The sequence below is a fragment of the Amia ocellicauda genome, chromosome 8 (genome assembly GCF_036373705.1).
Source record: "Amia ocellicauda isolate fAmiCal2 chromosome 8, fAmiCal2.hap1, whole genome shotgun sequence".
Lineage (NCBI taxonomy): Eukaryota > Metazoa > Chordata > Actinopteri > Amiiformes > Amiidae > Amia > Amia ocellicauda.
The window spans coordinates 40,285,736-40,312,080 of NC_089857.1; the positions used below are offsets into that span (position 1 = coordinate 40,285,736).

Below are 26,345 nucleotides of genomic sequence, written 5' to 3' on the forward strand. Positions count from 1 at the left end.
ATTATCGAAAAGCATGATTTTGCCAACATGTAACCATTTTCCAAATATATATATATATATATATATATATGTTTAATTTGAGATTAAAAAACTTATTTTAAAATGAGTGTTATTGTCTTAAAATATATGATTAAAAACGAATGGGACTGACTTAGTAAAACAAACAAACAAACGAACAAACACATTTGACAAAAACCTGCCACTTTCGGGTGCAACAGACACTTTTAGGACTTCAATAGCAGGGTGATGTTTCGTGTGGCAAAATGCAGCAGATTGTGCTCGGCACACGCTGGTAATTTGCATTTGTAAAGAGGGGTTTAATAAAGGCAGGAATTTCGGCCAGAGGGTCGGACAATGGGGTCGTTTTACTGCACCTGCAGTAGGGGTGTGCATGCTGGGGCCCGGAGCAGCAATCCATAGCGACTGGATGAGGACGTCTGCTAATAAATCAATAAATAATAATATCTGTAATAGGCTATATGTGAGGCAGCCTAAACACAATGACATCACAATCAATGGTTTAGAGCATTGGTGGTCAAAATATAACGCATTAACTTTAACATCAACCTTCAACCGTTTTAATACGCAGCCTACGACACTGACCAAGCTGCACTCAAAACACATCAGATAAAGGACACATAGACCTACTTAAAACGTTTTTCCCCAGAAACTTTTATTGGGAATGTCTGGCACAGCATCGAGCATCCTATCTGTCTTAATAGGATAGTAAATGTTTAATTCATTTTAGAACTCATATGACTCATGCTCTTACATTGGGGATATTTACATTGCGCATGAGCGGGCAGAGAGCGCGCGAGCGTGACCCCTGACCCGCCTCTGCAGGCCCGCCACGAGCCGCGGCGCAGTGCGCTCATTAGCATCACAATGCCCCCGGCAGCCAATCAGAGGGCCGGACCCGTGCACGGGGGGGATTGAAATTGTATAAAAACGGAGCTTGCGGACTTCAGAGATCATTCTGCTTTTGGATTTGCTGGAACTGCCTTCATCTGACCATCCGCGGTTTGTGCCATCATGACTCTGGAAGAAGCGCCGCAGCTGGAGGAGGCCGGCAGCGCCGGGACGCAGGGAGCCGGCGCAGCGCTGGAGGAGCTCCTGCTTTCTGCTAAAAAACAAGACAACCTGACGGTGGGAGTCTATGAATCCGCAAAAGTCATGAATGTGTAAGTATCGCTACGGTCTCCATGCAAACTGCAGAGTTGCTGCGTCTGTCCGATATCCGCGAAATGCTCATCTCGTTCCTCTTCTCCCTCCCAGCGACCCAGACAGCGTGTCTTTCTGCGTGCTGGCGACCGAGCAGTACGAGTGTGACATCGCCCTGCAGATCCACTTCACCCTCATCCAGGCCTTCTGCTTCGACAACGACATCAGCATCGTGCGGGTCAACGACACCCGGCGCCTGGCAGAGCTGCTGGGCAGCGAGGAGGCCGGCGAGCCCGCAGACGCGCACTGCGTCCTCATCACGGTACGTGTCCCAGCAGGGCGAGAGAAACGCTGCTCTAGTTTATAATCGTTGGGAGCCTTCATTTAGAACTGGTCTATAAGCCTTTATAATGTATGATCTATAATCGGTTGGCAGCTCCAAAAGAGTAACTTGTATACACTTGCTGGAGTGAAGATCTTGATAGTCTTGTTAATGCAGCTTTAATCTGAAGTGGTAATGATCAGATGTGAAATGGCTGTTCACCGCTGAACTGACGTCTCTCCGGCCGTTTCCCGCAGAGCCCCGCCGAGAGCCCGAGCGGCGAGCCGGCCCTGGAGCAGCTGCGCTCCTTCTGCGCGGAGAGCCGGCGCCGCGGTGACTGGCTGCCCGCCGTGGCGCTGCCTGCTCGCTGAAGCGGACCTGGCTTGTCTCTGGAAATGGTTAACCTTCATCTGAACATCACCCAGGAATACGTGGGTGACAAGGCCACACATCCCCGGATGAGCCCGAGCAGGAGCCGCGGCGACGCCAGTGCGAGAGCGCTGCCCGCGCCCGGGTTGATGCCCACCTGCGGCAGAGATGCCCTGCTGACCTTCGGGCAGCCGACCATGGCGAGACTGGAGAGGCCTGTGTGCGGGGATTTGCAGGAAAATGCTTGAAAAAAATACAGGACGGACTTGTAGCGTTGATTCAATGACCAAGCAAAGCCGCAGCGCCCGGACCTCCTCCCGTGAGTGGATCTGGTTCACACAATTGTGCTTTTTAAACCTATCCAATAAAAAAGAAAACGGACGTTTGTGTCACTCGTTAATGCTCCTTTAATTACATGGCTAAATGTTAGTATAATGGAAACCAAGATGGTAACTATTGTTAAGCCACTAAAGACGGTTCATATGCTTTACATTCTTAATCCATAAAATGTGGCATTTTGGTAAATGACATAATCCAATCAAACCTATTTACAGGAACCCAGTACTGTCTTCTTGATTCATACAGGTGCCATTTCCAGGTGTTTACATGCATTCTCAATCTACACACTTTTGAGAAATAAACCATGAAAACGCAGTCTGCATAGATTTGCAGTGTAAGGAGTCCATGGCCCTCACTGATTTGCATTTGCAAAGGGAGCACAATGGCCGGCTCCCCCTGTCACAGCCCTCCCTACACCGTTGCCCCTTTCAGTCAAATGTTTCCACAGCCCAACTGCTCCATCTGCCAGCTGCAGCGAGTGGGGGAGGGAACCACAGCAGTGTCCGCTGTTCTTCATCCAATGAAAGGCCCAAGGGCCAGACTAAGATGCCATAATTTCAGAGACTTTGTTCTGGTACTTTTGCTCCACATGGTCATCTACTAAACAAACTCTAGTACAAGCACAGACGAGTAATTTGTATTATAATAAAACTTTAAAATATAAAAGCATACCTGTTAGTGGAAATCAAGTTCAGAAAACAGGGTAGCATAAAAAGATATAAACCTCTTTAATTAAAATGAAACTGAGCAGTACTTCATAACATGATGAAAAAATAAAATTAATAAATCACAGGCTGCAAGGTGCTCCAAGAAATGAGAGAAACAGTGCATATGTAAGGAACATATCACATTTTATCAATAGACTTTATAATTGGCTGTGCAAAATGACACATTTCAGGGGAAATGCAGCTGATCGAATGGATATTATAGATTATAATATTGCCATCTAAATGCTTTGTACACAGCAGGAGAGGAGCACAAAATACATTCAGTCCTAATACCCACATTATACAGTGCTTTATACTATATACAAAAGAGCTACCTTTATAGCTAGAGGACATAGTTAAAAACTTCAGATATTTTCCATTAACAGTCCCTATGAAATGGTGTCTTCTCAGAATACCCCAATAAAAATAATGAGCTGTTATTACATACAACACAGAAAATCCATATTTACAGCAGTAATAAGAACCTTAGAAAACTGGTTTTGTTTGACATGCCTAATCCGAAAGCATAGGCGCTCTTCTGGCAAGGGAACATGAAGCTGGCAGCGTCTGTTTAAGACACGTTTTGTGCAAGCAATTTAAAAACAATGTCCTGGATATTAAAATGTATTTTAATAAATAAGACTTTTTTTTTTTTTTTTTTTTTGCATCTTTCAAATTTATTCTGCAAATAAGCACTTGATACTCTTCAGTGCAAATACCAGGGCATGAACTGAATCACGCCTTTTACAGCTACTTTAACAGAATAGTTCTCATAGACAGAGCCCTGTGGACCCAGGACAATGATTTCAATTATTGTAAACCTCAATACTTTACAAGCTTTACTGGTATTTTATCACATAGTTACACTCTTGAGATTATAGACACATCCACAATTCAGGAACGGTACAGGAGACGATTACGTTCCTGGCCATTCAGATAAAACTAGCCTCCCCTTCTCTGGTGATGGGAAACTCTTGGGGTTTTGATTGAGACAGGTTTGTAAATATCGCGAGTAAAGCTGCTCACAGCCCACAGTTTGTCCGAGCAGTTGGGGAGCAATACTGCATGTGGCGCGGCCGTCACCGTCACCAGATCGGGAGGATCGTCCCTTTTGATCTCGAATTTCATCCGAAAGAACTTCCGGGTTTACATTTCATCGGAGCGGTGCTGCTGTATTATGACTGAAGTGGTCTTCTGGTCAATCCACTTGTCGTTATCCACTGCCGGGCCGGGGGCCTTGTAGTCCAGTGCCCCTGCGGTGCCGGCGGCGCCCCGGTGACTCTCCTGGCCGCTGGCGGGGGTGATGCTGGGCTTCTCCGGTGACGGGAAGTCAGAGGAGGAGTTACTGTTGACGGCAGATTCCGACTCGGCTTGATCCACTTTCTGAAAGTCCGGAGTGTGGTTCTGACCCCCGGACAGCATGGACTGGCTGTTCTCCACCTTGGATAGCATGAAGACACGCTCCGTTTCGAGTTCTGCGACGCCGGGCGGCTCCTGCTTCTCCACCGCGATCGAGTCGATGGAGGGAAGCGAGCGCAGAGTTCTTGAGAGCACTGGAGAAAAAAAACAAGGCCTTAATAGATCTGCGAATGGCATTTGGAGCAACATCAATTTGTCACTGTAAATGCAGTGACTTCATTTTTTTAAAGAGACATTATATTATTTAATCATGTTATACAAATTGGGACATCTTACTAGAATTTAGGATTAGGATTTTAACCAGTTGGGCTAAACGCTGAGCAGTTAAGAGAACAAATACTTAAGGAGCTCCTTTAAAATCAGTTTTGAGAATCTGAGGCAGAATGATTGCATCCGGGTCGGGAGCCTCACCTCCTGAAGTGACATAAACTTCCTTCTGATTGACACTGCGGCCGAACGGATTGACACTGGGGAAGATAATCAGGCAGAAGGACAGCACGAAGACCTGTGGAATTGGAAACAGACCCAGGACTGTGAAAACTGCTTCAGGAAAAGGTTTCCATGGAATTAAAACTGAACAAACAAGGCCAATTGATGTCACAGTACAATTAACTAAAAATGGTACAGTATTTTTTTCTATTAGTTTTAATAATACCACACACTAACAACAGTTGCCTCATCGTAGTTTGCTTTTCACACACTTTAACACTCTCTCACATTCACACCTCATTCTACAGTCAAAACCTGAGCGCTGAAGTCAATGCACAGCCCTGCACACAAAATGCTCCGCTTTTGCATTTCACTGCAATCTGTACATGCAATGGTCATAAAGCATTTTGACCCCTTTCTTCTCGCACTCACCATGATGCAGGTGCTCGTGGTGGTGGTCTTCATCGTGGTGTGCTTCATCAGGGACTGCAGTTTCCTCAGCTGCTCGATCAGAGATCTGGTGGAAGACAGACCAGCATTGATGCCCTCCGATTAATACAAGGCAATAACTAATGCACAGTCACTGGAAGCAAAACACACAGCAGCCTGCTACATCAGGGCATTCTTCAACTAGACAATAATTGCTGTTGATAATGTTCTGTAGTATACAATGCCAATGTTGTTATTAACTGGGGGTCCTGAGGGGTAAAGTAACTGGCTAAACCATGAATCAGATGTCATATGTTAAAGACTGTCCGATGAACACAGTCGAGGGGAGTGGATCTGTGCCAGATCGTCCCGTCATAACTGGAGTATATCCAATTTCACTGCTTATTATTGTCTATACTGAATACATTTAAAAATTAAAAGTAACTTCACTGCTAAGCAGAAGGCTGAAGGCTGTACCTCCTTCATGCTTATCTTTATGGTGTGTGTTTTGTGCCATCAGGGAGCAGAGGGGTACAGAGAGAGCGCGATGGGGAGATAATGCCATCTGTGTCGGTGATAAGTGGTGACTATTTGCTTGTGCGTGTTTAAGTGGTGCCTCCACTGAATTCCTATCACAACGACTGACCTAAAAATGGCTTGGTAAAACATGGGTAACATGCATAACAAGGTGTAAGGAAACAAACATTTAAAATATTATGTTATATAAAGAGGTATTTGAAAATAAGTTGTTCATGTAAGCTGGAAGGGTTCAGGTACGAGCAGAGAGCGGATACGACTGATCATTGATCTGATTAGATTGTCTACAGCCCTCTTTTGACTGCGGCGGTTTGTTACAACAATAGAAGTGGTTGGCTGTGGCTTTACTGGCCGCTGGAGTCATTGACATGATCAAGGAACTGCTTTAGAGTGATCAGCTCTAGCATGATCACTGCATTCAGTCAAGTCTTTAATCCAGAAAGTGAAAGGTAAACCAGGCCAATCTAACCCTTGCTCTTGGATGCGATTATTTTAAAACATGACTAACAAAAAGACTACCCATTTTTCCCTACAAAGGATTTTTCATATACTAATTCTGGTCTGATTAGTTCACAGACACAGCGTTTTGATACGAGGGAAGACGTTCTTACATGTTCTGCTTCTGCAGATGCTGCACTTTCTTCTGCAGCTCTTGGTTATGGGCCGTGCACACTGCCACTCTGCAGGGAAGAGGGAAATGTCAGGTACAACTGCAGTCCTGTCCTTACAAATGTGTCTCGTAAGCTCTTGCAGAAAAGTACTGCATTTGTGCTCTTGGACTTTAAACAGACACATGCATGCATATGTATATACACAGACGCACAGACAAACAGACGCCTCACCTGCTCTCTAATCCATCCACATATATTTTCTTCTTCTTGCGGCTCTCCTGTGCTGATTGCTTGTTGCGGATCTTTCGCCTCACTCTCTTCAGAGTTCTTTCTTCTGACTGGAAAAACAACATGCATCCTTTCAGTTTCAAGTATTTTGGTTATTTTAAGTTGACAATTCACAGTTCACCATCACCTGTCATCTTTACATATGAAATATACAGTGTCTTATTTAAGACGAAACCTAGGGACATTGATAAAATGAAAATAATATGATTTCCCCCCGTATCAGCCCGTTTATGTGCACTGTAGTGCCCACTGCAGCTGTAGTGAAATTCAAAAGCAAACTACGGCTCGTGCATTACTTCAAATAGAAAGTCATGAAAGAAGATTACTTTTGTAAGAGGCAACTGGGTTGGTATTGAAACACCCTCCTTGGCAAGAATCCGCTTCTCTTCCTCCGTGAGAACGATTTCCTTGAACTGGAACTGGAAAAAAAGGCATACAAATAAAAACTAAAAACATTTATCTCAATAAATCTTCCTCACATCTTGGCAGTTGGTCATTTTATTCAAAGTCACTTCCCCCACAGATAGTTCTTGGCTGAAAGTAAAAGGCAGACCCCAGTCTTTGCTGAAATAATCCATACTTCATAGACAATTACAAAAACACACCAGCAGGGGCTCAAATTCATTTTTTAAAATACATGACATGACTGAACCACAGGAGGGCACCATGAGACTGATCATTGTATTACCACCAAGTCTGCTCTCTAGCTATAGCTTGATAATTTGTGTTCCTATTAATTGATATATTACATAGAACATAAACGTGACAAAGTATGATCTCAGTTATCTAGATTTATAATATTGTATTTTTAAAACGCAACTCTGAGAAGAAACTAAATGCTTTCAATGAGAATCGAGGGAAGCAGATTTAAACTCACCTGGCCTGCTTTATTGGGATGTGGAGCATCTTCTATTGCAAGAGTCACTGGGTTCTCACTGGTGTCCTCTTCGACCATACACTCAGAGTCCCAGTCATCTGACAGGAGAAGATTGAAAGAGTTAAATACACAAACATACATTATCTTTGTTTCTGTTCAATTACAATGAACCTAATAGTGGCCTAATAGTGTCACAACTACAGCCCCCCCCCCAAAAAAGATCTTCCAAAGTACGCATTAGGCACAAGTCATCTAATTTCCTACACACCTAGATCAATAAAGACGTCAGTGTCGGGGTTCTCCGTCCGCACGCTCAGCAGGGTGTCCGAGGCGTCCAGGCCATGCTGCAGGGAGTAGGTGTGGTCCGTCTGGACCACCACTCCTATCTGAAACTCAGGAGGACTGATGGGTTCACAGAACTTGGGACTGGGGGAAGGAGTGCCGTCGCTGCTGGTGGAGCTGCTGCAGTTGATGTTGTCCTCCGATATCCCACTGTCGCTGCCCAGCGGAGACAGAGACTGGCAGGGGACAGTGTCCTCTTCCAAAGGGCCCAGTATCGACTTCAGGAACTCCTCGGTCTCAATGTCATTCAGCATCTGCGAAGAAAACACAGCTAAGTTAAAAAAAAACTCCCTCAAAAGCACAGGAACTGTTTAGCTCTAGAATGTACCACAGACTATAAAATAACAAGTGCAAAATAAACAGTACCCTCCCTTGTGGTCCACTGATTGAGACCGAGATCATTTTAACCTTTCAGTTAACACACAAATTCATCTTATCACAGCAGAGCCATAATCTGCATGTAACTCAGTGGTTCTCAATCCTGCTCCTGGGGATGCAGTGTTCTGCTGGTTTTTGACCCACCCTCAAATAACTGAAACCTTAATTAAACTAATAATTTGCTTTATTAGATTTTTAAACGTTACATTAATAAAAGATGGAGAATTATTATTATTATTATTATTATTATTATTATTATTATTATTCCGAATATACTTTTGTGTAATATACTGGTGTCTCCAATGGTTTAAAATTCTTAATAAGCTCTGATTCGGAAAATTATTAGTTCAATTAAAGAATTGAAATACCAAAAACCAGCAGGACATTGGGTTCCCAGGACCAGAACTAGGAACCACTGCTGTAACTGAACAGATCAGGACAGAAAAACACTCCTAAATCATCAAACGAGTAGCTGCAATGGCTATGAAGTGACCTAAACATAAGAAATTATAAAGAAGAAAACAATACCTAAATCAGAGCATGCATGTATAAAGAAAAGGACAAATACATCACATCCACACACATAAACAGGATAGGGTAGTGATTTAGGCTCACATCTTGGTCAGCGAGGCCCCACTCAGCCATGAGGTCAGCCCCATCGGTGAAGGCCTGGTCGACACCATCGCTTCCATCCTGGAAGAGAAGCCCCAGCAGCTCTGCGCTGTCCATCTCACCCAGGTCGTCACTAAAGGACATCTGTGAAGGAACGGGTCAGTTATTGTGGGTGCACACGCACAGTATACACACCATCTTCCCCCACCCGCCTGCAGACAACTAGCAGCTCTTCCAAAAGCACCCACAGAGGATCATAGCTCTGTCTAGTTACATTTCCAACACATAACCACACACACGAGAAAGACAAAAACTAACAACAAATCAGCATGACAGTACGATGAACTGGTTTCACAGCTTCACAAGGCATGACGCTATACTGCCAAACAGCGGCTGCACCCAGACAGGAAGACATGATTGCGGTTCCCATGCTGCAGTCACGCATGAATACAGTGTAAAGAGGTGTGAAAGTGCATCGCTGTGCAGAGCTGACCCAGGCTCTCAGCAACAGCGCTTACGTCATGTTTTTCATCAAACAACTGCATACGTGTACTGTGTGAAGGGTGTGTGATCATAAACGTCTTGCTCTCAGCAGGTATCATAACTGCATACCAATCAGCAAGAAGAAATACAGAACCAATATCAATCACAGTGACTGAAGACCCTAATGCAACAAACTGCATGTGCTGAAGGATTTAAGAGTAATAGCAGAAGTATGTTAAAGCCTGTTAAAGTAAAGGTTTTGAACTGCCCCCCTAATGCAGGACCATTCACAGGGTAAAGTAAACACGAATACAGAGCCAACACTCAAGATTAAACATCTGCTACAATGAATAGTGTTGTGAAATAAGCATAGTCAGCACAATACTGAAGAGCTCATGAGTTGCGTATATTTGATCAGAGACAGTCTACTTTACACATTTACAGTCTGCAGCAGGTATTGACCCAACTGCTTTCAATGCACCCATGAGATGAAAATCCAGAGATCCCACAGAAACCCTCAACTTAAAGACCCGTATGAAATGGGGTCAGACTCACATTTCTGTAAAAATGAGGAATTCCCCCCAGACACACTCCCGATCAAAGGAGCCGCATGACGTCACGACGAGTCGGACAGATCACAAGACGCGTTACTGTGTCGCGCTGAACACAAAGTGACACTTCACCGATGAGTGACCCATTTTAAGCCAACCGTGTTCACTGACATTTATTTTACGTATTTCTCCTAATCGTATAAATGCAACCTTGATTTAATTAAAAGAGTCCACCATTTTATTGTCGTAGAATAATTGCAGATTACATTTCCGCACAAAAAACAACAATCAAAACCCACAACGTTCATGGTCATGTGAAATAAAGTGTTAGGACACATGTCGAGTGCAGATTATTCTGGTTGTTGTTATTATTACAAAGCCATCACTTATTTATTTTAATAGACAGATGCACGCCCCATTAAAAGTAGATATAGCTAGATTACAATTACAGAGTAACTAGTATCAATCACGTAGCTGCTGTTATTATCGTCTTACCTTTTCAGTTGCCAGGCTCTGCAGTCACACGTAAACCTAATAACATGAAGCTCGTTGTCTCAAGTTCCTCTTCTGCTTTCCGGATGAAATCACCTTCCAACGAGACAGAAATTGCGTCATTGCGTCAAGACCAGTCTGTGCGTCTTCTTCGCGAGGGATTCTGGGATATGAAGTCCCCCCCGTTAAAAAGCCAGGAAGTCAGGCCGCAGGTACACATACACATACACATACGCATGCTCACAGCCAGAACCTGTTCCGATTTTATTAACAACTTGCTACGATGTTATCCAATTATTTAGCTTTTTTGTTATGTGATCAAAATAAGCTGGAACAGACCAGGCTAGAACAAATTTAACAGCAGACAAGAAAGAGATAGCAAAGCCCCATCCTCCAAAAAATCATTATCTGCTAAACTCTACTCAAGCCACAATTTATATCCCCTGGGCACAGTACATATTCACCTTACAGAAATAGAAACATCTCCTTAACCCTCCAAATATCTAATTGGGAATGTAGGAACACGATACACACTCACCTAAAGGATTATTAGGAACACCTGTTCAATTTCTCATTAATGCAATTATCTAACCAACCAATCACATGGCAGTTGCTTCAATGCATTTAGGGGTGTGGTCCTGGTCAAGACAATCTCCTGAACTCCAAACTGAATGTCTGAATGGGAAAGAAAGGTGATTTAAGCAATTTTGAGCGTGGCATGGTTGTTGGTGCCAGACGGGCCGGTCTGAGTATTTCACAATCTGCTCAGTTACTGGGATTTTCACACACAACCATTTCTAGGGTTGACAAAGAATGGTGTGAAAAGGGAAACACATCCAGTATGCGGCAGTCCTGTGGGCGAAAATGCCTTGTTGATGCTAGAGGTCAGAGGAGAATGGGCCGACTGATTCAAGCTGATAGAAGAGCAACTTTGACTGAAATAACCACTCATTACAACCGAGGTATGCAGCAAAGCATTTGTGAAGCCACAACACGTACAACCTTGAGGCGGATGGGCTACAACAGCAGAAGACCCCACCGGGTACCACTCATCTCCACTACAAATAGGAAAAAGAGGCTACAATTTGCACAAGCTCACCAAAATTGGACAGTTGAAGACTGGAAAAATGTTGCCTGGTCTGATGAGTCTCCATTTCTGTTGAGACATTCAGATGGTAGAGTCAGAATTTGGTGTAAACAGAATGAGAACATGGATCCATCATGCCTTGTTACCACTGTGCAGGCTGCTGGTGGTGGTGTAATGGTGTGGGGGATGTTTTCTTGGCACACTTTAGGCCCCTTAGTGCCAATTGGGCATCGTTTAAATGCCACGGCCTACCTGAGCATTGTTTCTGACCATGTCCATCCCTTTATGACCACCATGTACCCATCCTCTGATGGCTACTTCCAGCAGGATAATGCACCATGTCACAAAGGTCCAATCATTTCAAATTGGTTTCTTGAACATGACAATGAGTTCACTGTACTAAACTGGCCCCCACAGTCACCAGATCTCAACCCAATAGAGCATCTTTGGGATGTGGTGGAACGGGAGCTTCGTGCCCTGGATGTGCATCCCACAAATCTCCATCAACTGCAAGATGCTATCCTATCAATATGGGCCAACATTTCTAAATAATGCTTTCAGCACCTTGTTGAATCAATGCCACGTAGAATTAAGGCAGTTCTGAAGGCGAAAGGGGGTCAAACACAGTATTAGTATGGTGTTCCTATTAATCCTTTAGGTGAGTGTATATAAATATGTAGCACAGATTGCTATTTTAAAAACAAGCGTGCTTGTAGCTCACCTAAACATGTGATATTTATGTCAGTGCTGGAGATTTTAATTACAATATAACGATACACCTTCACTACCTGAAGTGTGTCTTTAATTTTTGCCTTATTGAAATGGGGGTGCCGCTCTCTGTCGAGCCAATTATTTTCTTGATTCAAATCTTAGATCGTCTTACTGGTACAATTGCAAATCAAAATATGAAAATAAACTTTAGTTTGGTCTGCACTTTGAGCAGAGTTGCCAAACGATATTTAGGACAGCATCTTCGTGTTGCCTGGGACATGTGATGTGAAATAGAAAGCTGAGTTAGTAGGTTTCACTTCCAATCGGCTATTATATCTGGACAATCCACTGCTGAAGGGGGAAGTCATATGAGTTTGGGATATGTACATATAGTATAGGACAATAATGGAAACATTTAATAAGGTGTGGATTGGTATCATGTTGTGTTTTAACAAGCCGTGTTTTTACGAGACTGATAATCTGAATTACAGGACAAACAGAAATGGTATCGTTCACTCAAGGAAAAAATGTCAGCAAGGAACTTCAAAGACAGCATTTATTAACAGTTTTATGTTACAAAACAGAACAATTATATACACAATAACAGGGAGGTTCTGAAAAATAAACCACTGTAAAACACATTGCTTCCTATTTGTCAGGGAAAATCCATAACTGAAGTCCAAGGATAGTCTTTCGGTTTACAAAATGGAGCAGAGTTTGGACGTGTGCCGGATCTCTCTGGACGGCCTCTGCCTCTCCTTCTTGGGCTCTTGGACCAGGTGGGTCACCACGGGCATACTGTCCACCGCCCTCCTCTTCTGCACGCGGTGGAGCAGGATCCGGTAGACCCCGGTGATGGAGCTGCGGCAGTCCTTGCCCTGGTTGTTGCGGATGTGCTCCTCTGTGATGCCCAGGCTCTCCAGTGCCCCCTTCACCTCCACCTCGTCCTCGTCCAGCTCCGCGGACTCGGCCAGGTACTGGGGGTCCAGTTTGAAGGGCTCCATGGGTGAGGGGAACTCCACGGGGTGCAGCCACTCGCACTTCATAATTTGCTCCAAGGAGTAGCGGTCGGTGGGCCCCGGCTGCAGGATGCCCTTGAGGAGCTTCTGGCAGGGCTCGGGCACAAAGGGTGGGATGGTGTAGCTGCCCTCCAGGATGCACTTCTTCAGCTTGGCCACAGTATCGGCACGGAAGGGCATGGTGCCGGTCACCATGAAGAAGAGCAGGATGCCCAGGGCCCACACGTCCACGTACACGCCAACGTAGCTCTCGTCTCGGAAGAGCTCGGGCGCCGCGTATGGGGGGGAGCCGCAGAAAGTGTTCAGGGTCTCCTCCTTCTTGCTGATTGTGCTGAAGCCAAAGTCCCCCACTTTCACACAGGTGTTGCACGTGTAAAACACATTCTCCGCCTTCAGGTCCCGGTGAATGATGCTGCTGTCATGCTAAGGACAGGACAACGAAACAGAAGGAGAAAGAGTTAGGAAGCACTTTGTCACAAGAGGACAGGAACATCTGGCATCGGCCGCGGACATCGCTGAGGGTGCAAAGTATGACACAGTACTGCAATGCGATTTCAAATGTTTCACACATTATTTTATCTGGAAACTCTAGTGGTTAAGCCGTTGATGGTTTCTGTGGGATCTGTGGATTCACAACATCATAATAGAAGTATTTAGGACTGGATTTTGATAATTGTCATCTTTAACATCTGTTTACATTTGTGACACCTAGTGGAAAGACGTGTAGGTGCAGGCTTCAACACAGCCTTAATACAATCTGGCCTCTGGTATAATTAGTTTTATTCAGCAGACTGGATCTCCAAGACTTTTAATTACAAAGAATTAGCCAAACACGCTTTTATTGCATTTTTTTTTAAACACAGCTCAAGCACATGCACTAGTGCCACGAATTCCTTCATGAATATGTACTCTTTTAGCCTTTTAATTAAGATTTGATTTTCCTAATCCCCTCATATCTGTGTGACTACTACCCTCCTGCTCCAGCTCATCCAGAACTCTGCAGCTCGCCTGGTGTCTCTCTGCCCCGATTCGCACACGCTACTCCACTGCTCCGCTCCCTCCACTGGCTCCTGATACCGAAACACATTCAGTTCAAGACATTGACCCTCACCTACCGCTGTCTCAACCACACTGCACCAAGCTACCTTCAGACCCTCGTCTCTCCATTCATCCACTCCAGACCACTGCGGTCTTCCGGTGCCAGAAGACTAACTCTGCCTCCTCTCCACTCCCCTTCCTCCAGAGCCGCTCCTTCTCATCCCTGGCCCCTAAATGGTGGAACAACCTTCCCACCGAAGTCAAAACAGCAGAGTCCTTGAACTCCTTCCGGCGCTTACTCAAGACACATCTTTTCAGACAGTATTTGTAATATTAGTCCTTTTACTCTCCTGTAAGACAGCACTTCACAACATTTTACCTTGCTTCTTGCATTACTAATACTTGTATTATTGATTTCCCCTTTTCTCCCTTTCCCGTAGCCCTTGACTGTGACCTAACATCTTGACAGCACTTAGTTTTTTCTTTCCAGGATGTATGACCTCACTTACTGCACTTACCTGTGTAAATTGTAAGTTGTAAAATGTATTATATTTTGAATTGATTTGTATAATGTAAATTTGAATTAGTAATGTTGATGTACTGTATTCCTGCACTTTGTATTGCGCTTATGTTGTAAGTCGTCCTGGATAAGGGCATCTGCCAATAAATAAAAATAATAATAATAATAATGTTTTTGAAATGAAGGTGCTCACCATGTGTTTGACTGCAGAGAGGATCTGTGAAAAGACGATCCTGCAGTCAATGTCAGACAGCTTGCCCTCTGTGTTGATCTTGGCGAAGAGCTCCCCTCCCCCGGCGTACTCCATGACCAGGTGCAGCCGGGACAGCGTCTCCACCACCTCGTAAAGTCGGATCACATTGGGGTGGTGCAGCCTCTCCATGCTGGAGATCTCCCTGGACAGCAGCCGCTGGGTCTTCTGGTCCAGCTTGGTCTTGTCCAGGATTTTAATGGCCACTTTCTCTGGAAGACACACAAAACAGGAATCACAGGTGGAACTGAACCCCAGATGATCCCCCATTTGTCTTATCTGTCTGCATGCCTCAGTTCACATGGATTCAGAGCTGTTCAGGCAAAACCCTCCACACAGCTCGAGCTGCCTCTAGACCAGGGCTGCCCACTGCTTATCAACCGGGTCAAAGAGTCCTATACTTGTCTGGATTACTTTTTGACTCCGGCCACTTGTGCTGTTCAGGTTTTCCCTCATCCAAAACAAACAGCAGAAGTTAACCTATGTTTACCTCTTTCATCGACTATTAAAAATGTCCTAACTGAATAACTTAAACAGGAAGGAAATTATATAAGTGGTTTCCCTCAAGCGAATGTTGTGAATCTCCCGGCAATCCTATTAAAATAATCCCCATGATAGTGTGTAGCTTGTTATATTCTGAAAGCCCCATGATTTCCAGGGAGTCTAATTTTAGTGTGATGGCTGTCTGACGTCTGAGAAGAGAAGCACTTAGAGTTAGCGTAAAAAATATAATCAAAGGCGATTTGTGTGCATCGGTCAGCTAGACATAACCTGTTGTGAAGCTGTTGTTCCAGCAATAATATAACCTGGACCCGAAGTTAGTGTGTTGTTTGTAGTGCCTTTTAGTGCAAAGGTAATTCATATGTTTTTACTTAAAAATAAAATAAATATTGTTTTAACAATGTGCATATACGAACAGCATGGACCTGTTTGAATGATTTAACAGACCTACGACAGTCGAGAAACAGCAGATAATCAGATTATGCAATTTAATCAACATCCGTGATGATGGACACACTACATCCCTGCCGTCTGACCTCTGACCAGTGTGTTTGCAGTCTGACGTACCGGCATGTCCTTATAGCTGTGGGGTTTTATTTATTTCTAGAGTTGTATTTGACACATGATGTCTGGAGGTTACTGATCCATACCAGATTAATAATTGAATATTAAAATGTCTGTTTTGCTTTTTTGTGTGTCTTTTTTGGTCAGTAAGGCCCAGCATTGTAGTCTTTCATCTGGGAAATACTTAAATATGCTTAGTTACTTGTCCCACCAGTGTATCCTGCCCTGATGCTCACCAGCCAAGCATGAAAGCTGATGTGTGATCAATATGCCAAACTGCCATTACCTCGTTATTACCACGGTGTAGGAATGTTACACTGAGGCTGTCCAACCCCTTCTTTGTAAGCACAGACAGTTTAAAAACCACTGGGGGAGTCACGTACCTTTAGTGAGGGAGTGGACACCCAGTTTGACGTGGGAGAAGTTGCCGCTGCCGATTTCGCCGCGGACCCGGTAGAAGCCGATCCTCTTGCCCAGGGTGAGCTCCTTCACCACCTTCTCGTCGTGGGACATGTCCAGGGTGAGCTTCTCAAAGGGGGTGAGCCGGCGCTGCTGCCCCCCCTCCTCCTCGGTGAAGCACTCGGTGCGCAGGTAGTCCTCGGCGCTGTCCTGCCGGCTCCACCTCGCATACCGCTGTCTTCCCAGCGTCCCCCCATTCGCGTACACCGCCGTCATCCTCCGGCAAACCTTAGGTCATGGCCGGCCTCCCCAGGGAGTGTGCCGGGGCTGGGGCACCTGTTCAAACACACACACACACACACTGCACGGTCTGCCTGTGTTCATTCCCGTCTCCGACTGGAAAACCACAGTCTGAAAGTGCTGTGCCAAGGAAGCCAGATACACAGAAATAAGAAAGTCTCAAAGAAAGAGCTTTACGAACCAAGGGTTCCCCGTGAAAAATAGAATAATTTACATAATTTGTAGAGACCAGCACAAAAGTCTCTCTCTCACTGATCCACCACTATAACATTAAGCATCAGACTGAACCCAGACTGAGTCCACAAGGTTAGCAGTCCTTTCCCATCATACCCTGGACTTGATGCAGATTTTAAAGCACAGTCACTGGTACTGTGTACTTCGCATCAGTTTTACTTTGAAATAGGGAAAAAAAGGAGAATGTACAATAAGTTAAGGGAATAAAATGTATACATCTAATAACGGTCATTTCAAAGCCTGAATTTAAGAATTTAAAGTAGTATTGTAAATTCCTTTTCTGGGATAGTAAAGTTGAAAGTGAATAACGAATGTGGTTCATTGATAAAACATTTCGCATGGGACAAGCATTCTGAATTAACAAGAGCATAAATAATTCAATACTAAGACTGTTATGTCCTTTCATGTGTTCAGTTTGAAGATTCAAGTCACAACTAACAAAACAAAACAAAACAAAAGAAACAAAACAAAAGAAGCCGGAGCAAAGAGACAGGTTTTCTTTTTGTTTCACAGAAGCAGAACTAAAGAACTTCAGAAACGAGGCACCGCATCTTTGGTTTCTCCGTGCCCTTGCAGCGTCATCTCTGTCTGCAGAGATTGTACTGTTCGGCAGAGAGCAACTGTATTCAATAGCTTAGTGTTTAATTACTTTCGTGTTCCAATAATGATTGTGGATATTTTATACTGAGGTTATATTGAATAAAAACTGTCCTTCCTGCTGATGAATGTGACTCTTCATATTGCTCATCAATTGGACAGTTCCTTTGTCTTGAGTGTCTGATAACTGCTGAGGTTGCAGGAGTGTAAAGCTTACCTTCATATACCTCAGCCATCTAGAAACGTGCTGCACCAGATCTCGTCTTTGTCTTTAGAAACCTCCTGGACTTTCCGCATTTCCAAATGTCCATCTTTCCTCAACACAGACTGGCAGACTGGAACAGTGTGGCTAAAGCATCCCGTACAGAGACATTGAGCCAAAAGCAGCAGGACTTAAATATAAAAGAACTGTGTCATACAAATGCTCATTTAATATAAAGGCTTCCTTCTTGTCTGCAGGACCATTCTGATAGACGTGCACTAGTATTAAAATGTCCCTGCCGTCCTCCCAAGAGCACGTTGCGATTTCTTTGAACTTCTTGGCTTTCTGAGTAAAATAAAAAAGAGTGGACAAATCTGAACTCAGACACAGCAGGAGTTAAGGCATACTGAAGTCTCCAATGCCATTGTCCATCTGCACCACCACCTTCAGTCTTGTCAGGGTTCCTTGTCCAGTGTGGGTCCAGGTTTCTCCCCAGTCCTCGTGTCACTGTTTCCACAGCGATCGCTCTCTGGTCTTCTGCTTCCTGTTGTCAGACACAAGCACGGGATTAAAGTGAGTCGCTACGCAGTGTAATCCGTTCTTTATTTAGTCCTCCCTAAAGCCTCAAACTTTCCAAAATGGTAGTGACTCGTCATTCAAGAATTAAATATCATAGAATAACACACATTAATGTGGTTTGCTTTGGCCAACATCTACAAACATCTCACTGCAATATTCTGCACAAAGAGTAAAAATCAGTGATTGTAAGAGTCAGAGATAAGACCCATCCATTCATTAAATGGTTATTAAATCAATTAAACATACTTTTCAAGTATTGGCATGATTGTGTGGCGGGGGTGAAGTATCTTGATTAGCTTTTGATTGACCTTGACAAAGCTTAGGGAGTTAATTGCAAGAAGTTCATTTCTCTTTGATGACTTCTGCATCGTGCCGCTAACCACTTTGCTCACGAACCGAATGTAACATGGGAAACACTCGAGCTGGTCAAGGTCATGGAGTTTTAAAATAAGGGAAAATGTAGTTTCTATTTTACAGAAGCTAAAGTGAACGGTTGCCTGACATCTATAGAAACATGTACACGACAGAACTGTGTAAAGAAAAAAATAAGAATGAGAACTGATCAGATATTAATTGGAACTGACACAAATACAAATTCCTGTGCCAGTATTTAAACCCTGTTGAGGTCTAGTCTTGTCGCAGCTCCTACGCTGATCGAGCCCCAGTCTGGATTTGATGGGGGCCCTACCGGTCACTGGAAGTGGCCTTGGTAAGACAGTAGGTGTCACTCTTACCTCGGTACCAGAAGCCGACCTATTCTGACAGCAGGGGAGAGTGTGCAGTGGGAGATGGCTGCTTTGGATGAAATATCTGATATATATATATATATATATATATATATCAAACACTCTTGCTAGACTTGTTCTGGCTGCCCTTGAAAATGCAGTTTGAAATACAATTCGAATCCAATCATTGCTAGGAAGTTCATTTACAGAATAAGGTGGTCAGTCACAGAATCTCCATACTGAGTGTTGACACTGCCATCTGCTCACTATTTCACTGCTTTAACTACTTTAAAGTGGTGCTCTATTCCTAATCATAGCTGTAGCGCTGTATTGACTAATGTTAATTTACTGAGAAAAGTACCAAAGACACATCTTTGAACACTGCTCTCATGAGTCATCCAAAAAAAGAAAAGAATACAAATCACGATTTCTCTTCCTGCTGAAAGGCTAAATATATCCCATGCAGTCTTCTCATCTGTGCTCTCTGAGGCGAAAAGTGCTTGCTATGCTATGCTATGTTTCACATAGAAAATCTATATTCCTGACCTCAGAGATAACGGTTTAACCAAAAACACAATATATGTTCTCTCCTCACATTAACCTGTCGGATCCCTCGTTTCCTGTACGCTGAGAAATTTCGACTTCCCTCTACAGGAAGATTTCAGTGATAGTGAATGGTGAGATACAACATCTTTCTTTTCATTGTGTCTAAAACGCAGATCAGTGAAGTTGAAATAAATAAATATATACATGCACACATACATTAATGCACAGCTCATATCTCTGTGCTTTTAATAAGAGATTGTGTATGATATAATACTCCCCAGCGTGAATACAACCTTGAGGCAAAGATGGTAATCCAAAGAAGTGCTAAAGAAAATTATAAATTAGCCTTGAGAGACACGAAAGCCCCAGAGACGTCCGTTTGCACGCTAGAAGACTTATGTTCAAAATTCATAAGCAAATTGGCATACAAGGTATAACATGCACTTGTGATCTTGGATATATATTTGGACCTGTAGGTTTTACTCAGTTAGCTGTCATGTTCTCCATAGCTCTGTGTGGATGCATCTTAATCTGGCTATGTCATGTTATTAAGTGCAAGCTTTCAAGCACAGTCACATATGATTGTTTTACCCCACGACAATTACGTGCCCTATAATTGTAATTGCAAGCTCTACATCTAGTGAAGTAGTATAAAAGGTGTAAATACAACTAGGAGTAACGTTATGCATGTACAGTGACTTTGAATGCAGTACATCATAATTGAGCACGGCTGGACTCGATCTGCCATGTTCTGCTCCGTAATAAAGTCAAGTCTTGGTGTAAATCCATTGAGCTGGTCATATTAATGAGAATGACACCACATACATACATAAGAGAGATATGAGGAAACACAGAATCAAAAGCCCCTATCTTAGTATTTACGTTCTTTTCGAATGCCTAATAAAGCAATGCACCATTTTCAATCGAATCATAAAAAAAGCTAATAAATAAATGAAGTGAGAAAGGAATATATTTGCATGAAGTGTCCATAACCACTTGGGTCCTCCGATTATGCAGTCGATCCAGACACCTGGCAGCGCTTGTAAAACAGGCATTTACATATGAGCGACAAGACCTTCATAAGCCGTGTTGCTAAAACTGTCCTAATGAGTCTGCGACCGGCTTCTGAAGGGAGATCGGCGCTTTTGTCTCCTAATGCGGTCCAGTATGCACTGAACCAGCGCCTGGTCTGGACATGTAAGGCATGCGGATCTTCATTAAATCCTCTTTTTGTGAGACCTCTATTAGAGATGCAGGACACAACGACGGCTCCTGCTCATCAGAAACATCCACAATATGTTCTCGTATGTCAGGAAGGAAGGACGTTTTTTAAAAGACACTTGAGAGCTCACTGCACAAATCTTGTCTTTTGCAATCCCTTTTCTCGTGCAATAACACGCATTGGAGTTATTAAAGACTAACACAAAGATTTATAAACTTTAATGTACGTACATCTCTTATGCATGCATTCACCTTAAAAGTCTTTGACAGGTACATGCAATTTCTATAGCAGGATTATAGTAATTATAATATCTCAGTTGAAGGTATTGAAAATAAGGATGCCAGCTCCAGCTGCTGACCATTAGTGGATGATAAACACAGTGGCACATTAATTATCGTCATATCCTTAGACTGAAGGTTATTACTTTAACACCATGACTAGGGACAGACATTTCGAAACTTTCTAATGATCAGTCTATTTCATAATGTAATATAAAACCATGCATTCCCAACCTGCCAAAATCATGATTAATTAAAATGATTTAATCTCTAATCCCTACTGAGATTAATCTAAATATATTTTTCTGGTGTACTCTGTCATACGTAACTCACCCTCTTCAAGCAGTCAGCAATAACCGTCCTATTCCACTGCCCTGTCTCTTATTTAATCACGCATTTGCCCACAACTGTGTAGCACTGAACGACTCCTGCTTTCTCGAAGGCTCTTGTATGGATTACTTTCAGTCCCCAAGTCAACAAACATCTTCTCATTCAAGTGGCAAGCACACCTCTTTGACACAATAACACAAAGCCCCTTTCAGCCAACAGGACTGAGGTAGTTTCCATCAGCTGCATCTGAAGTCCAGGGACTTTCCTAATTAGATCACAACTGACCTGCGATCCCGATTCGTGGCACTGAACCGACAGGTGCTGGTGGCACTATCAATGCCCAACTGGTAGACATGCAGCCAAACACACTGCTGTCGGCAGCGGTTCACTGCTTTCAGGCAAAGAGATTCGAGCTGCTGACTCACGGGCCAGTGTGTGTTAAAACAAACGGATGACATTAAATCAACGTTATCTCTCAGGCAATCGCTACCCCTTGGTGACGCAGTATTTTGGTGCTGAGGTTATTATCATTTCTCCATCTTTATGCTCTCAGAGAGACAACGGGATTTGCAGAACCAACTGGGTAACAAGAAATAAGACTAGGATTGAAGTAAGACTTTAACCCACCCACTACTCAAATACTACAAACCTATACTGAGTGGCGGCTTTATTTAGCATTAGACGCTTTGTTATTCTACTCATTAATATTACTGCTATAGTACAGGTACAGGTTTGTAGTGCGTGTTATTAGCAGGGGAGCCACAGTTTTGACTTCATCCGGCCCCAGGTTTCTTGTGCATCCTGAATCCCCAGGGCAGATGTTAAAGCTCCTAACAGGGGGTTCCAGCAGAGGAGAAAGAATCAGGGAAACACCTGCCTGCGTCGCCCTGTTTACACCCCAGGACAAAATGCCATATCAAACGTGTCCCTCGTAGTGGATGCCCTACTGAGTCTGGTTACAAGATGGGTAGGGAGCTCAATCTATAACTGTATTCAAGTGATGCAATCCCCAAGGGCTTCCACAGGGACAATAATATTCCCACCGCAGCTGGCATCAAAGCAAACACCAGTCAGTACAGTGACCTGGAGACTGGGGCTGTGCATGGCATGCTAGATTGTTAGAAAGACTCTCAGCCTGCTTGGGTGATTCGGTGGCTGTGTTCCCAGGCTCATGAGAGGGTGCTGTATGTCGTAGAGCTGTGGAAAGGGGCTCGGTGTCGTGTGTTTGATCTGAACGAACTGGCCGATTATCCCAAACTCACAAAAAAAGTTAAATTATGGCTGCTGAGGGTATTAGTGTTAGTCTGTCCCTTTGCCTTTTCTTTGTTGATGGAAGTATATGATAGTTATTAGTTAATTAGTTATTCCTTTTTGTTTTGTTTTGGAAAACCTTTGTGTCATAAATGTCTCCGAGGTTACCAAGTACCAGTTCATCAATTCTTCCTGCAAATACAGTCTCCTAAACCCAGTGGAGCTCCTTCACATATTATATAATCATAGCCAATTAGGCACCAATTTTTAATGAACCTTCAGTGTCCAAGGTTGTGACACTACTCGTTCGTGCCAATTCCGCTGTCGCTGTACGTTCAAGCGACAGCAAGCTGGAGGAAATCAAAGGGATGCCCCTCGTGAATACCTGGTTTAATCTGCCCTTGAAATACTTCACACGTCTCTGGCTGTTTTGGAAATGAACACCTTTCTATTGATCTTGAAGCCGAAAAAAAGCCTGGTTTTGGAAAAGACTGCTGTTGTATCCTGAATATATTCACACAAACACCCTTACCGTTTCTCTCTCGCTCTCTGTATATGCAACTAACTGTCTCTTGAGCAATATTGTTTAAAATAAAAAATGTAAAGTAAACACTGCAGCTGCTTGTCACAAGACTTTGCTCTAGATCTGTACTGCGTATTCACAAGCAAGTATGTAGAGAAAGGAAACAATGTTACCAGCACCATGGCAGGAACATATCAATATCAGTGTGTATAAGCGATTTAAAAAGTGATCAGCGTGAATAAATAATAAAGGAAGACATTAATAATGAATAAATGATGTCAGTGGCAAACAAGATCACAGAATGAATACACTGATTGTCAAGGCTTTCTGTTCCAGAAATAAATTTGCATTTGTTTTTCTGAAAGTAACTGTAAGCAGGTACACATCAAAAGCAAGAAAACAGATGTGTGGAAAAAGATGAATAAAATGAATAGATCTTTTTTTATGTAAACATAGATTCTTAGATTTTACAGGATTGTTTCAAAGATCAAAGAACTGGAGCACATTTTGCATGAGATCAAAATGCTTTGAAGGTTGTCGTTTTAATTTCCCCGGCCAATTAAGCACCTACGGAGTCAAGCTTCTTCCTATAGTGTATTCCTAATTTTCTCAATTTCAAGAGTCATTACAGGACTGTCTCTTTCAACACCTCAATACTCTGTATATCAAAAAAGAGTCACTATATCCCACACTTTCTGTTAGCTAAGAAGGGTAGAAATGACCCTCTCATGAGAATACAGTGACAATCTAGAACTCTTCAGTCTGAAGAGATTTAAAGATGTCTTGCTGTGTCCTTTTGAACGGGATTGTTTATAATGTGGATAGGGATAACTGAAAAAATAACAGATCAGCAGATACAAAAGGACATGCATTCTATTTTATAACATTTAATTTGAGGAGGAGCACAATATGAAGCAACATAACTTAAGTGACAGAAGACATTATTACAGTAGCAGAAATGTGAATATTGCTTGACTCACCAGCTATTCGAGCAGCTACACCGCTGTTTACATTACTGTCTGCTTCCCACACGGCTCTGAAACAGAATGAACACAAAGCTCTCAGAGAAGACAAGAATCCTTGGTCTCTCACTGTCTTTACAGCCCTCTTTATTTCCCCAACAAGGCAGCAGGAAAGCAGGCAAAGGAGAAAAGCTGCTGCTCAGTCTGCCAGCAAAGACGATTCATAAACTCAAAGGAGAGAAAAAGAAGGAGAAGCAGAAGAGGAAACAATTCTTCTTCAAAAGCAAAACAAAACCCGGGGGAAGATCTGCGTGGCTGTTTAATTAGGGATTGCGTTCTCCGGCTCCCTGCCGTGAGATGCCCTGGGAATGAATATGCAATGAGGCCGTGTGTCTTTGAGCCGGCGCGGCGGCAGGTTTTGAGTGGCAGGGCTCTCCTGCAGAGTGAGACAGGGCTTCATACGGCACGGCGGACTCTCTCGCTGCCGAGGCGCACAGGAGTGCTGCTACACAAACCTCCCCTGTGCTTGTTAATTGAGCCGCACAGTCTGGAAAGAAAGAATGGGACTCGTGGGGGAAGAGAAAAAAGAAAAGAAGAAAAAGGCAAAGATTCAGCATAATAGGGGGCTGGGAGTCTGACGGACAAGTGTGCAGTCTACTGAGTAATGGGTGAGGAAATGCACTTGTAAAAGATGGCTCTATCCCCCTTTTTCCAGCCATTCAGAAGATGCTGTGTGTTCACTCCTAATTCTACAACCTTGGCCTTGTTTTTATAACTGCACAGCCAGCATCATGATGCCTATTTTTAAAAAATTTCAGGTGTTGTTATTTCAGTTTCTCCAGAGCAGCATCAGGAAGCTTTCTGTTTCTATGAAGAGATAAAAACCTCACAGAGAACTCATACCTTAATATACTAATAATATTTGACTGCAACATCTGTATGTTCACTTGGTGATTTAAATGCATTTCAAATTCAAAACACAAGCTCATATAGTGCAGATACATACAGACACAAATTCACACTTTCTCTGTGTGACGGGAGACCCTCACATAGGTTACATGGACATTGAATGTTCCCTGTAATTATATTTACAATTAAATGCACTTAACATTTATATTTAATGGGATCTCACTCATCATTTCATCTATTCATTGTTGCTAACTGTTATCAGTACTATTTCGCCATTCACATCAAAACAGGTCATTAATTGCTGCCATAATTATGATTGACAGTTTTAGTTTAAATTAACAAGGTAATTGTGACTTAATTTGATTTAATCAGCTGTGCCCAGTTTAAAAGGAGAGAGAAGTTAGCTAGTCAGGAGTGGCCGTAAGAAGGCTGAGTTAGTTGGACGTGCTTCGCCTTCAGCAGCGTGCCCTAAATCTCTTTGTGTTTGTTTATGTATTTGAAGTCTTTTGCTAATTTTTATGGCCAGGTATGGCCAGCCCGCGACACTCTGAGTAACATTTTAAATCCTTTGTGTCCCGAAGACTATATAATACACAGGTTAAAAGACATGAGAATAAGCCTGTGACTTTTTATATTCCCTAACACAGAGTTGTTATACTTACAAAGTGAAACCAGACTCTTCCTTATACCTACACAGCTTGGTGCCTGATGTTACTCAATACTGGACTGGATACTGGAGTATTAAACCATTTATTTGCTCAGTTGAAATCCCATCAGTGACCACTAACCACTTAGCAGTTCAGCCTATATTTATATTCTGGGCAAAGGAGCAGTTGCTATGATTCACCAAAACACACCTCTCTATAATAACTTGATAGCAAAACTCAGACCAATAAATCCTCCCAGAGTGAACATTAAATCTCTAAAGCTTTCTAGAAAAGTACTGCCTGTGGTACAATCTGAGCTATGTCTCTTTATATTTTGATAACCCATCCATTGGAAGTCGTTCTGGTTGTCTGGTTGACAATACATCTAAAAATGTAATAAATATTTTAGCTATCTGATGAATACCACAAACAGCAAGATATTTATACAGAAGCAATGAGAAAATGTAAGCCCCCGAACATGAGACGGTTTATAAGCACACCGACTGCACAATATGAATATCATATCATTTTTGCTAAGGCTTTTTCTTGCCTTTTTCACTACTTTAGGAAAAAAACAGGAAACATACCGTGGAGGCAATCAATAC

General features: G+C 43.1%; 3 protein-coding genes across 3 annotated transcripts; 1 reads left to right on the plus strand and 2 right to left on the minus strand.

Annotated features, from left to right (window-relative positions):
* The first annotated feature begins 865 nt into the window (after positions 1-865).
* Positions 866-2,233, plus strand: LOC136755036 (growth arrest and DNA damage-inducible protein GADD45 gamma). The gene is made up of 3 exons (XM_066711391.1): positions 866-1,181; positions 1,276-1,483; positions 1,741-2,233. Exons 1-3 carry the CDS (start codon positions 1,033-1,035, stop codon positions 1,852-1,854), a joined length of 471 nt encoding a protein of 156 aa, XP_066567488.1. The 5' UTR covers positions 866-1,032; the 3' UTR covers positions 1,855-2,233.
* Positions 2,234-2,895: 662 nt separating this feature from the next.
* On the minus strand, positions 2,896-10,558 carry creb3l3l (cAMP responsive element binding protein 3-like 3 like). Its single transcript, XM_066711390.1, has 10 exons — positions 10,350-10,558; positions 8,824-8,964; positions 7,757-8,084; positions 7,489-7,586; positions 6,938-7,030; positions 6,555-6,661; positions 6,324-6,392; positions 5,179-5,263; positions 4,729-4,822; positions 2,896-4,451 (listed from the first exon to the last, which is right to left on the minus strand). Exons 2-10 carry the CDS (start codon positions 8,962-8,964, stop codon positions 4,045-4,047), a joined length of 1,422 nt encoding a protein of 473 aa, XP_066567487.1. The 5' UTR covers positions 10,350-10,558; the 3' UTR covers positions 2,896-4,044.
* A 2,124-nt stretch (positions 10,559-12,682) lies between these two features.
* On the minus strand, positions 12,683-24,645 carry nim1ka (NIM1 serine/threonine protein kinase a). Its single transcript, XM_066711392.1, has 5 exons — positions 24,203-24,645; positions 17,784-18,312; positions 16,420-16,771; positions 14,915-15,183; positions 12,683-13,586 (listed from the first exon to the last, which is right to left on the minus strand). The coding sequence occupies exons 3-5, from the start codon at positions 16,709-16,711 to the stop codon at positions 12,843-12,845; spliced, it is 1,305 nt and encodes a 434-aa protein (XP_066567489.1). The 5' UTR covers positions 16,712-16,771; positions 17,784-18,312; positions 24,203-24,645; the 3' UTR covers positions 12,683-12,842.
* Positions 24,646-26,345: the final 1,700 nt, after the last annotated feature.

Excerpts from the sequence above, each read along its gene's own strand:
- LOC136755036 (XM_066711391.1), top strand. The coding sequence starts at position 1,033 with ATGACTCTGGAAGAAGCGCCGCAGCTGGAGGAGGCCGGCAGCGCCGGG. Across the intron at positions 1,182-1,275 it reads TCCGCAAAAGTCATGAATGT|CGACCCAGACAGCGTGTCTT; the intron begins GTAAGTATCGCT and ends TCTCCCTCCCAG. Across the intron at positions 1,484-1,740 it reads CGCACTGCGTCCTCATCACG|AGCCCCGCCGAGAGCCCGAG; the intron begins GTACGTGTCCCA and ends CGTTTCCCGCAG.
- creb3l3l (XM_066711390.1), bottom strand. The coding sequence starts at position 8,964 with ATGTCCTTTAGTGACGACCTGGGTGAGATGGACAGCGCAGAGCTGCTG. Across the intron at positions 6,662-6,937 it reads CCCAGTTGCCTCTTACAAAA|TCAGAAGAAAGAACTCTGAA; the intron begins GTAATCTTCTTT and ends TTGTTTTTCCAG. Across the intron at positions 4,823-5,178 it reads CCACGAGCACCTGCATCATG|GTCTTCGTGCTGTCCTTCTG; the intron begins GTGAGTGCGAGA and ends CCAATTCCACAG.
- nim1ka (XM_066711392.1), bottom strand. The coding sequence starts at position 16,711 with ATGACGGCGGTGTACGCGAATGGGGGGACGCTGGGAAGACAGCGGTAT. Across the intron at positions 15,184-16,419 it reads TGTCCACTCCCTCACTAAAG|AGAAAGTGGCCATTAAAATC; the intron begins GTACGTGACTCC and ends TGTGTCTTCCAG. Across the intron at positions 13,587-14,914 it reads TCTCTGCAGTCAAACACATG|CATGACAGCAGCATCATTCA; the intron begins GTGAGCACCTTC and ends TCCTGTCCTTAG.